The following is a 10,904-nucleotide window of genomic DNA, read 5'->3' on the forward strand; positions in this document are numbered from 1 at the left end:
TAGCACAAGCATAAATGTCCTGAACATGCTCAACATTTTGATTGCAGAAAATGCAGAAAATTGGAAAAAAAATCCCTCTCATTTTCGAAGGGGCTGAAAAATATCATAAATATCCTAAAATCTTAAAAATTGTAAAATGTACAAATGCCAAAAGTACAAGCAGGAATGTCCTAAACAAGCTGAACGTTTTGATAGGGTTGCAGAAATTGTTAAAAGTGTGATTAAGCTTTTACAAATAAAAAAAAATACGGAAGAATAAATAAGGAACAATAAATAGAAAAGCGATCACTATAGTGTTAATGCTTACAAAGCATACACAATATAAATGTATAAATCATGAATGAATTTAATGTTGGCTCATACTGAAGCCATCCTTGAACCACGGAAAACAAAGGTGAATTAATATTTCTGTTCAAATGAAGACAGACTTGAATGTGTCCACCCATTAGATACATTTATTTATCCTTAAATTAAATTCATGATGGGAGCTGGAACTTGTCTCAGAAAGATGAGGTAGAGCGAAGGACCAGGAGTGTCGTTGGAGGTGCGAGATGAAGAACCCAGAGCTGAGTTAAGTTGGTACGTAGAGTGACCGGAGGCTGGGTTCTTGAGTGGATCAGAGCTGTAGGTGCGATGGAGAGTTTGATCCAGGTCAGATTGTAAGATGAGGGTGAAGATGAAAATCCTGGAGACAGGAGTGAGTGGCGGAGCAAACAAGTGACATGAACGGAGGGACCCCAGGAACGTGGGAGCACCATGACAAGAGTATTTGAATAAGATCTGTAGCATTTAGGATTGATCTACAATTCTAACACTTTGTGTAATCTGGTTGAACCGCCGCACCAGCTGTTCTTCATTGTTGATGTCATGGGCGACTAGTTAGCAGTGGGTGTGGGAAGACATAAAGAACATGTGGGCAAACACTGGATTCCTGTGGTCACATGGTGGAAAGGCATGAACCAAATGGTAGAATTTTTGTTTTGTTTTTGTGAAACAGAACACATATCTCTCTATGGTTTGAAATCTCTTATATTCAAATCCCCACGTTATAATCATTTGTCAGTAATTTCATAATGCATAATATTAGTATTAAAAAATAATCAGCATCAATAAACTGTGTATAATGGAACTTCACTTTATGTTTGGATTAAGAGTGAAAGCAAAACTGGTTTCAACACACTTTTGGCCCTTAGAAAAATATTAAGTAAGTCATTGTTGTGTGCTATGAAAATGAAATAAATAAATAAACACTGAATATGACTAAATTTGAACATTTTACGTTTTTTTATATAGTGTATAAAAAGTAAACTTCAAGTTGCCTTATAGAATCAATACTTTTTTATTCACTTAAACAGACTTTTTTTGTTAAGGGTAGAAATCTTTTTTTAAATAATTAGGCTATTTAAAAAATACATTTTACCGCACAGAGCCCTACATTTATTTTATTTTATTATTATTATTATTATTATTTTGGTGGAGTATATCCTTTAACTTGTAGTTCTGCGCAATAACATTAATCAACACAAAACCAAATCAATCTGTTTATCAAAAAAACAAAATGCTTATTATTTGGTTTGGTTCTGATTAATATTAAATATTAATTTAATATATATAATAAAAAAAAACAGGAAAAAAAACTTCCAATTGAATTTTTTATGAGGAGTAATTTCTCCTCCATCCACGGGGTGGCAGTACAACTTCCGGGTTGTGGACCAGCTAGCACAGAAGAAGAAAAGCACCACCTGCTTCAAATTGCGATAACCAATCAGATTAAAGGAACTCTGGTAACGGCGCAGTTTCAAATCTTGAGCGTTGTAGGAGCACGTAGCTTGTAAGTAAATTATTTTGTCTTCAGGGAATAATTTGATGAATACGAACGAGCAGTTCTAGAAATTGTAGGTAGTAAACGGCCTGTTTTGTTTGACTACACTAGTGTCGCCATATTTATGGCTTCTTTTTATCTGTACCTTTTTTAGATCTTTCGCATCGGAAAGCTAGAATGGAAGCTAACCCGTCCAGGTTTCTTATTGGACTGTCTGTCCAAATCAGTCGCAGTGATGGTAGGTTCATATCTAAACTTTTACATTTAGAATTGTATGTTTTTTGACGTTAGGTTTTCTCTGAATTTGCTTCCTCATATCAGGTCGGGTTCATTCAGCCACTGTAAAATCCACGGACGCTGCGAAATCCACGGCTATGGTGGAGTGGTACGAGAGGAATGTATGCCGAGGAAAAGAGGTCCATTTCCTTCTCGGATAAATGTTTTTATGGCAGACAAAACAACATTTAGCTCTATTGTGTACTAATCTGGCTGCCAAATTGAACTGTTACTCGCTTAACAATTGTTAATAAAGAAACAATGCCCCCAACTCAGACCTAATAACGACCGAATTGTACTATTTTATTATTATTTTTTAAATCGAGCTTCACTTTTTTCCCCTTTTCAACAAATACAGTGCTGCATTTCCCCTCCTTAAAAATAATTTTAATTTATTCCCTAATTTTTGAAAATTAATTAAAGACTGTCTCTTGTTTTTTTTTATTTTCAGATTGAAATAAGTGAAATATGTGCGCTTAATCCAGACCTTGTCTACAAAGTCAGTACCGCCAACAAAGAAGCTGCTGAGCCTCCCACTGCTGCTATTGAAAAAGTAAGTCTATAATAAATATATATTAAAAAATTGTTTTCCTCACTTGTTACACCAGGAACATCTTAAACTGTTATTTTTGCAGAAGTATGAACGACAGCTTCGATCCTCAAGGATTCCTGCCCCACCCTCCTGTATGTAGATATCATTTTTTATTTTTTCTACCATTATGCTTGCTTACATTGACCTGGCTAATGGCTCATTTCATTCCAAAGCTACTGAAACAACGAGCTTGAAACCCAAAGAGTCAGGTCAGCATATTCCTTTGTTGGAAGCAGATGAACAAAAATGTCAAATTGCTGGTTGTAAGTCCAAAATAGAAGTTCTCGTAATTCTACTAAACCAGATTTGTACTTGATCTGCTTCTAATAAATCAAACACGGTGGAAAATCAAAATCTTGGGCTTTCTAAGTGTGCAGCACCTTTTTTTTTAACTGACTTTTCAATTCTGAGGGGTGTTTATATTTAGCAAAACAAAAGGATTGCTGCTCACTACTGCTACTTTTCTCTTTACTCCCTTCCCTGACCCGTAGACCACACTGCCCATTATGATATACAAACTTATACATTGAATAGCTAATAACCATTGTTATGCAGCATTAGATGTACTTTAAATTCATAAAATAAACTCAGAAATCAGAAAATATCAGACCTTTAACCAAAGTTTTGCCTAGTATTTGTAATCTGTGTATTCTGGAGGAAGCACAGAGCAAACGAGGCCAGCAGGGAAATAAAAATTACAGTTTATCTTCTGGGTTCATCTCAGCCATAAACTTAACTAAAATAAATCAAATCGATGCCAAGTTAGCAACTGTATTTTTTTTTTTTCAAACATTCCCATTTTATTTTCCATTACCCAGAAGGCCACTGTAAAGGGGTAAAAGAGCTGCATGTGGCTCAGGAGTCTCAGTCTTATCAAAGTAAAAAAACACTAAAGAATTTTGTGATCAGTTGTGTTTCTACCCAGTGAAACCTGTGCTTTTTTGGAGAAACATAGCTGACGTATTAGAATAATTTCCCCTCAACCCACCTGATGATATGATGAATACACTGGTTGACAAATGCTGATCCATACTGTCTAAAACAATGTTTTGATTAAAAATGAGACTTTTTGGCACCACCCTTATCTATTCTCAACCTTCACTGTTCCTCTGCTAATCATTACATGCATTAAGACAGCTCAGTGGCAGCTATCTTAATGTATTGTTGCATGTTTTTGTTCACTTATTCACATGATACTGGCTTTTTCTCTTTTAAATGCTTCACTAAATGGCACAAAACTATAAGGGTTCTGTTCGCACGTAAGCGAGAAAGACGGGCTTCCTACTAAATCAGCAAATTTTTTGAAAAATATTTCAAGTATTGCGTAGTTTTAGTTTTATAGCAAAACTCACTTTTGCAATTAATCCTTGTATTAAATTAACTCTTTAAAACACATGTTTTTTTATTTTCCTGTGGCAAAATACAAACATCGTCTTTCAGTGTTGGTATTTAAAACATCAATAAGCCCGATTTTGTTTTTACCTTTTAAATCGGTAATGGAAAAATTGAATTTACAACTTTTTTTTTTTTTTTTTTCCTGACCGAATCATTTTTTTTTTTTTTTCTTTTTTAATGAATCTTGCTAACATAAAATGCAGGTAAGCAGAGCTCCCATATTTATATACATATCTTATTTTAGAATGATAAAAAAAGTTTTTGGATGTACAGTAGAATGCCATGCGTTTTAAGATAAACTGGATCTTGAAAGAACTTGGATAAATACTTTATTTTTTTTGTCATTTGTTCATTCTTTTAGTTGCCACTCGATCCCAGGCAAGACAGACGTGTCTTTTCCAGCCCCCGACACCTGGACTTGCACCCAGCACAACCGTCAGGTCTTCCTCAGCTCATCCTGAGATGAGTTATCCGGATCTAAAACCACCAACCACACTTAAAACGTCTGGTTAGTTGTAATTCTAAATCGGACTTAAAAAGCTCAAAACATTGATTATTTTCTGTGTCTCAATGTCAAACATTTGTGATGTTTATTTGTGTTGTCGACTGTCTTTGTTTCTTTTTGTCCAGTAATTCCTAAAAACCACCGCAAAGAGAATGATGCCAAACCGTCGCCATTGCTGCCTTTTCTACAAGAGTCGAAGAAGGAAAATGAACCAGAGGAGATGCCTCCGCCTTCAGCCAAAGGTCCATGTCTGATTTATCACACAAATCTAAGAATATGTATTTCTTTGAGTTTTTGTATTTTACTCGGAGCTTAAATCATTAATCTTCCATCTATTTTCATTTTAGGCAGAAGAAAATCTGTGGCTCCCAAGGAGTTCAATAAAGGCAGCAAAAGGCAGTCGTGTGTTGTAAAGCCTTCTGAAGTGCAAACAAAGAAGGGAAAGGTAAAAAAATGTGTATTAATAATTACTTAAGTTTGTAGGCAAATTTCAACTCATCTGAAACGTGTATTTCCTCTTGTTTTTTCTTTTAGTTCGGAGAGCCGTCTCGGCCAAATCAGAAATTCTTTGATATGATCCAAGATTTCAGAGAAACATTGGAAATAACTCCTTTATCATCAACGGACTTGGTGAGATTTGTTAAATAAGTGGTTCACAAATAGCTTTAAAATTTTGAGTTGTAATTTGTAGTACTGCCACAAACGATTATTTTAATAGTCGACCAATCACCGATTATTTTTCCGATTAGTCGACTAATCGGGTCATCCGAAAACTGGATGTAAAGCACACATTTTAACCATCATTAGCTTTAAACGACTAAAAACTAGATATATAGTATTACCTTCGATAAAAGCTGTGAGCTGAATGTGGCTGCTGAAGATGCTAGTTCTGATGGCTAAAGATGCTTAAATCACTAAAGCTGATAGCTAAATACGCTGCAGCTGATAGCTGGCTAAAGTGTTGGTTAATGTGAAATTAGCCTAAAAAAGCCTAAATTAGCCTAAAAAACTGAAAAAAGCTTAAATTAGCCTAAAAAACTGAAAAAAGCCTAAATTAGCCAAAACAGCTAGCATGTAGCCTAAATATTAGCTAAACTCCAAATTAGCCTCAAAAACTTAAAAATTTTCTGTTAGCAAAAATAGCTAGCATGAAGCTGAAATATTAGCTAAAACTCCAAATTAGCCTAAAAAAACTTGAAACATTCCTAAGTTGGCCAAAATAGCTAGCATGTAGCTGAAATATTAGCTAAAATTTCCTAAGTTAGCCAAAAAAGCTAGCATGTGGCTGAAATATTAGCTAAAATTTCCTAAGTTAGCCAAAATAGCTAGCATGTAGCTGAAATATTAGCTAAACTCCAAATTAGCCTCAAAAACTCAAAACATTCTTACATTAGCCAAAGTAGCTAGCATGTTGCAGGAAAAATGAGCTAAACTACATATTAGCCCCCAAAAATTGAAAAATTACCACATTGGGCAAAATAGCTAGCATGTAGCTGAAATGTTAGCTAAATCCCAAATAGCCTTAAAAACCTTAATAAATGCCAACATAGTCCAAAAAATTAATGCCATATATGGCATAATGCCATTATAACTTATAACTTTACTACTCTGACTCCATATTATATAAAGTAATGACCCTAGTAATTTGTAGATTTTATTTTTAAGGTGAGATTAAACTTTATTCATCATGTTGGGAGGAAATTCAATTGTTAGTGCAGGTTTGGGGATCAGGGATCACAAATCACTGTTTAAGTACTGGCAATGCAGATTTGATAAAAACTTCTAACTTTTTTTGTATTAACTCTCCCTTTATTTTTACAGCTTGAGGCTCACAGAATTTGTGTGTGCGTTCGCAAACGGCCCCTAAACAAGCAAGGTTTGCCTGACCGTTATACATCCTATGTGGCAGTAAATTAATTCAGGAGTTATAGTTTACTTTAGTGTTTTATGCGTCCGTTTGTTCGTCCAGAGCTAATGAAGAAGGAGATAGATGTCGTGTCTGTTCCTGGAAATGGGACACTACTGGTCCACGAACCAAAACAAAAAGTGGATCTCACAAAGTACTTGGACAACCAAGTCTTCCACTTTGACTATTCCTTTGATGATGGTGCCACCAACGAGCTCGTCTACAAGTAAACCTTCTTTTACTCTGACAAAAACTGGGGTTTAATGTCATTTTATCACAAACAATTTGAAATGTTTGAAAATGTGTTATTTCATAAACATTTTATTTGTACGTACCCTTTATATATCACATTAATCTTGAATAGGTTTACTGCCAAACCTTTGGTGCAGTCCATCTTTGAAGGTGGCATGGCTACTTGCTTTGCTTATGGCCAGACAGGAAGCGGAAAGACCCATGTAAGTCTGCATTCTGATGTGGAGCAGCTTTAAAATGAAGTTTTCGGACTGAAAAACTAATATTTTTGTCTATTTATGGCAGACAATGGGCGGGGATTTCACAGGGAAGCAGCAGAACGCCTCCAAAGGAATATACGCTCTTGCAGGTTAGATGAACATCAGAATTTTTATTTAAAAAAAAAAATATATATATATAGTGCCTGAATAAAATATTTTTTAGGGTGCAAAGATGTTGTGTTGTAAGTTAAGTTTCATTTAAATGTTGTTTTGTTGTCTCTTCATTTAGCCCAAGACGTTTTCGCCTATCTGAACCACAGGAAGTTTGCTCATCTGGATTTGTCGGTCTATGTCAGTTTCTTTGAGATCTACAATGGAAAAGTAAGAAAAAGTGCTTTTTTTTTTTTCCCCCAGAACTAAATCTCACATTTTATATTCATAGTTTACTTTAGCAAAATTCTACTTTATGATGCAGGTGTATGACTTGCTGAACAAAAAGACCAAACTGCGGGTTTTGGAGGATGAGCGTCAGCAGGTTCAGGTGGTTGGACTGGAGGAGGTTTGTGTGTCGGCAACAGAAGATGTCATCAAGATTTTACAGACGGGGAGTGCTTGCAGGTGATTAGCTCTTCAAATTTCCTTTTTTTTTTTATATATATATATATTATGTTTGAGATTGTAAAACTTCAAAATAGTGCTGGTTTATATGATTGTGTGGACAATAGGAAAAAGTGCCATTACTCTTCCATTGTTTCCATTTATTTTTATTGCTAAACTTAAAAAAAAAATATTTTTCTAAGAAACATGAAACTGTTGTACACTTACATTTTATTTCTCATTTGTGACAATTCAATTAGCATGTTACTTGAGAAAATAAAGTCAGAGAAGAGTAAGTAATGACATTTTTGTCAGAGAATAACATGAAAATATACTTTTTGGCATAATATAATATATCTATATATCATTATTGTGAAATAAAATAATTTATAATGTGAACTTTTTTATTCCAAATCACCCAGCACTACTTCAAAATGTTTATGGCCTCTTCTTTGTTTTCTCAGAACGTCAGGACAAACTTCAGCCAACGCCAACTCCTCGCGCTCCCACGCCGTCCTCCAGATTGTGCTGCGGCGTAACGACCGTGCTACAACTCTGCACGGCAAATTCTCATTGGTTGATCTTGCTGGCAACGAGCGTGGCACAGATGTCAACAGCTATGACCGCAGCACTCTGGTGGAAACTGCTGAAATCAACCGCAGCCTTCTCGCCCTCAAGGTATTTTTTTATTAGTCAGATTTGTTGACAAAAACGATTAATTGATACTTTTTGCCCCAACATGTTTACTCAACACAATTCTGTTTCCTATAGGAGTGCATTCGTTCACTGGGGATGAACAGTGATCACATTCCTTTCAGGATGAGCACTTTAACCAAAGTGCTGAGGGATTCCTTCATTGGGGAGAAGTCCAGAACCTGCATGGTGAGTGTTGGCAACATACATTTGGTTAATTTCTACACATTTTTGGTGACTTTTTTTAAAAAAAAAAAAAAGCAAAATACCAGTTTACCAGTTAATTTGAAAATAGTGGGATAAAAATGTGTTTTGCAGTAATTTCACTTCAAGACTAAGCCTGTAATGTTGAAGGTTTCCTGTAGAACTTCACCATGCTGGTTCGTCTAAATGAACATGTAGTAAACATGAGGGAAAAATAAAATAAATAAAAAAAATGGGGGAAAAAAAAAAAGCTGGCAAAGTAGCTGCTATTTTGGTCCATTCTTCCATGCAGATCTTCTCGAGAGCTGTGATGTTTTAAAGCTGTCGCTGGGTAGCAGTTTCACCTTCTACTGATTCTTTTTTTTTTTTGAATAAAAGTCCAGCGACTGGATCTTTGTCAAGCTGAAGGATTTGGCCATATTTCATTCTCACTGATGGGAGATTTTTGCCCAAAATCTCACTATAAATGTCCCTATTCATCCTTTCCCTAAGATGCGTCAGCGTTCATGTCCTTTTTAAAGAGAAGCATCCCCAAACCATTATGTTTCCACCCCCGTGTGTCACAGTTCACATTCTCTCGATCATTTGTACTCCACTGGGTGAGAAACTCCAGCGTTGTAGTTGGAGGGATAAAATCACTCGCTAGTCTTTAACTTCTAATATTTGTTATATTTGTAATTTTCTAATTGCTCCAACGGTTGTTTTTTTTTTTTTATTTATTTTTTTTTTTTTTTTCCCTCTTCAAGCTGCTTGTTTATTATAGATTGGTTCATCATAGGTCCCATCCAGAATCTTCCCTTCTCCATTCCCCTACATTTAGCCCTCAAAAGTGTCTCCTAATTCGGACGTCATAACTTGCATTTAAATGTAAACTTCTGTGGTTCAGAGCGCAAACGCGTGAAGAAAAGCGCTTTTCATCACCACGTGGTTTACTTAAACTTTTTTGTAGAGAAAAAAAATAAAGAGTTCTTCAGACACGACTTGCACTTAAACTGCCCTTTCAAAAGGAGGGGAAGGGAAGAATTTGGACTGGGCCCCAGTCTTGTCTCTGACTCTTGACAGCTCTTTGGTCTTGGTGGACAGGTTGCAATCTGTTTTAGGGTTTGGATGTGTGTCTTTTATACATATAACCAGTTCCAACAAGTGACACAAATGCAAGTAATTAATGCAGGATAGAAGATCTTCTTAAAGAAAAAGAATCAGAATTCTTGCTCGTTTCTTGGAGTTAAATACTTATTTCCTGCATGATTAGACAAATGTTTAAATTATGTGGTTATTATGGATTCTCCCTTCCAAAAAAGTAGATCAATAATGAGCATTGCAGATCAAATCCATTTCAATCAGACAAGGTGCAGAATTGCCGACCGACAAATACTTGTTTGTGCCACTGTGTGTGTATATTTTCAATAATAAAATCTATATTCAACATACTTACATTTTTTTTGTATAGATTGCCATGGTGTCTCCGGGGATGGCTTCCTGCGATTACACCATGAATACGCTACGTTATGCTGACAGGTAATTTCAAGATGATTCATATTTTTGTCTTCAGATTGTAGCCAATTTGGCAGAATGTCATGCAGCTAAATACTGTAGATTTCTAGCTTTGGAAGATTTTAGAGGGACACGCTGGGGCTAATAAAATGTTTTTTTTTTTTTAATTTATAATTTATTTCTGTTTGGAATCATTGCAGAGTGAAGGAGCTGAAAGGCAATTCCAAAAGCAATGATGCACCTAAGACACATGAGTCTTTTAACAGTTCCTCAGAGGAGGTGAGCTGACATTTAGCTGTCAAGTCTTTAATATTCAATCATAAAGCTTGTAGACAAAATAAAAATCTCAAATTTGTTGTATCTTTTGTTCTGTTGCTATGAAGGAACTTCCTTTAGACACCAACATGTATGACGCCATTTCCAAGGTGACCGAGTTGGAGGAGAAAGTCTATGCTGAGCTCAAGGTATTTTTTTAATTTTTATTGTTTAACTTTGCAACTTTTTTAGGCAAACAAGTTTCTATATATACATTTACTTTACTTTCAGAGGGGAACTGATTTTATCAAAGAAATGGATCAAATCTCATACAACATTGAGTTGGGACTTCCAGACTTGTTGGATTATTCTCAGAAGTTAATGGGTTAGTACAAACCTTAACTATATTGCTTCATGATTTAAAATTTATTGTATAAAGTCACAATGTATATTGCAGTTTTTGAGCAAAATTTGTAAATCTCTATATTTTTCTTTGTCATCCAGAGACCATTCTGGCTGTAAAGTCTGCTGTGGATGAGGAGCAGATGGCACGACTCAACTGCTGAAACTATCAGAACAGACTAAACCTGAGTTATTAAAAGACAGCATTTATTATTGTTTTATTGTTTTAATAAAGTATAACGATTTTAGGAAATGGATGTTTATTGTTTTTGTTTCGGTCTAAAGGTTTACACATACTTTTTTTTTTTTTT

At 35.2% G+C, this 10,904-nt stretch overlaps 1 protein-coding gene across 4 annotated transcripts; it reads left to right on the top strand.

The window, feature by feature from the left end:
- The first annotated feature begins 1,673 nt into the window (after positions 1-1,673).
- kif2c (kinesin family member 2C) lies at positions 1,674-10,848 on the top strand. Of its 4 annotated transcripts, none has more exons than XM_024262441.2 (23): positions 1,674-1,831; positions 1,977-2,060; positions 2,144-2,238; positions 2,550-2,651; positions 2,734-2,782; positions 2,864-2,953; positions 4,447-4,593; positions 4,716-4,832; positions 4,938-5,035; positions 5,125-5,220; positions 6,412-6,466; positions 6,560-6,722; positions 6,861-6,951; positions 7,034-7,097; positions 7,238-7,329; positions 7,424-7,566; positions 8,010-8,223; positions 8,317-8,427; positions 9,893-9,960; positions 10,137-10,215; positions 10,320-10,400; positions 10,483-10,576; positions 10,696-10,848. In XM_024262441.2, exons 2-23 carry the CDS (start codon positions 2,000-2,002, stop codon positions 10,755-10,757), a joined length of 2,172 nt encoding a protein of 723 aa, XP_024118209.1. In that variant the 5' UTR covers positions 1,674-1,831; positions 1,977-1,999; the 3' UTR covers positions 10,758-10,848. The 4 variants fall into 4 exon arrangements, with proteins under 4 accessions (XP_024118209.1, XP_024118211.1, XP_024118212.1 ...); XM_024262443.2 differs by having other exon boundaries at positions 2,864-2,899; XM_024262442.1 differs by having other exon boundaries at positions 1,770-1,895.
- The last annotated feature ends 56 nt before the right edge of the window (positions 10,849-10,904 follow it).

This window comes from Oryzias melastigma, unplaced genomic scaffold, assembly GCF_002922805.2.
Source record: "Oryzias melastigma strain HK-1 unplaced genomic scaffold, ASM292280v2 sc00306, whole genome shotgun sequence".
Taxonomy (NCBI): Eukaryota; Metazoa; Chordata; class Actinopteri; order Beloniformes; family Adrianichthyidae; genus Oryzias; species Oryzias melastigma.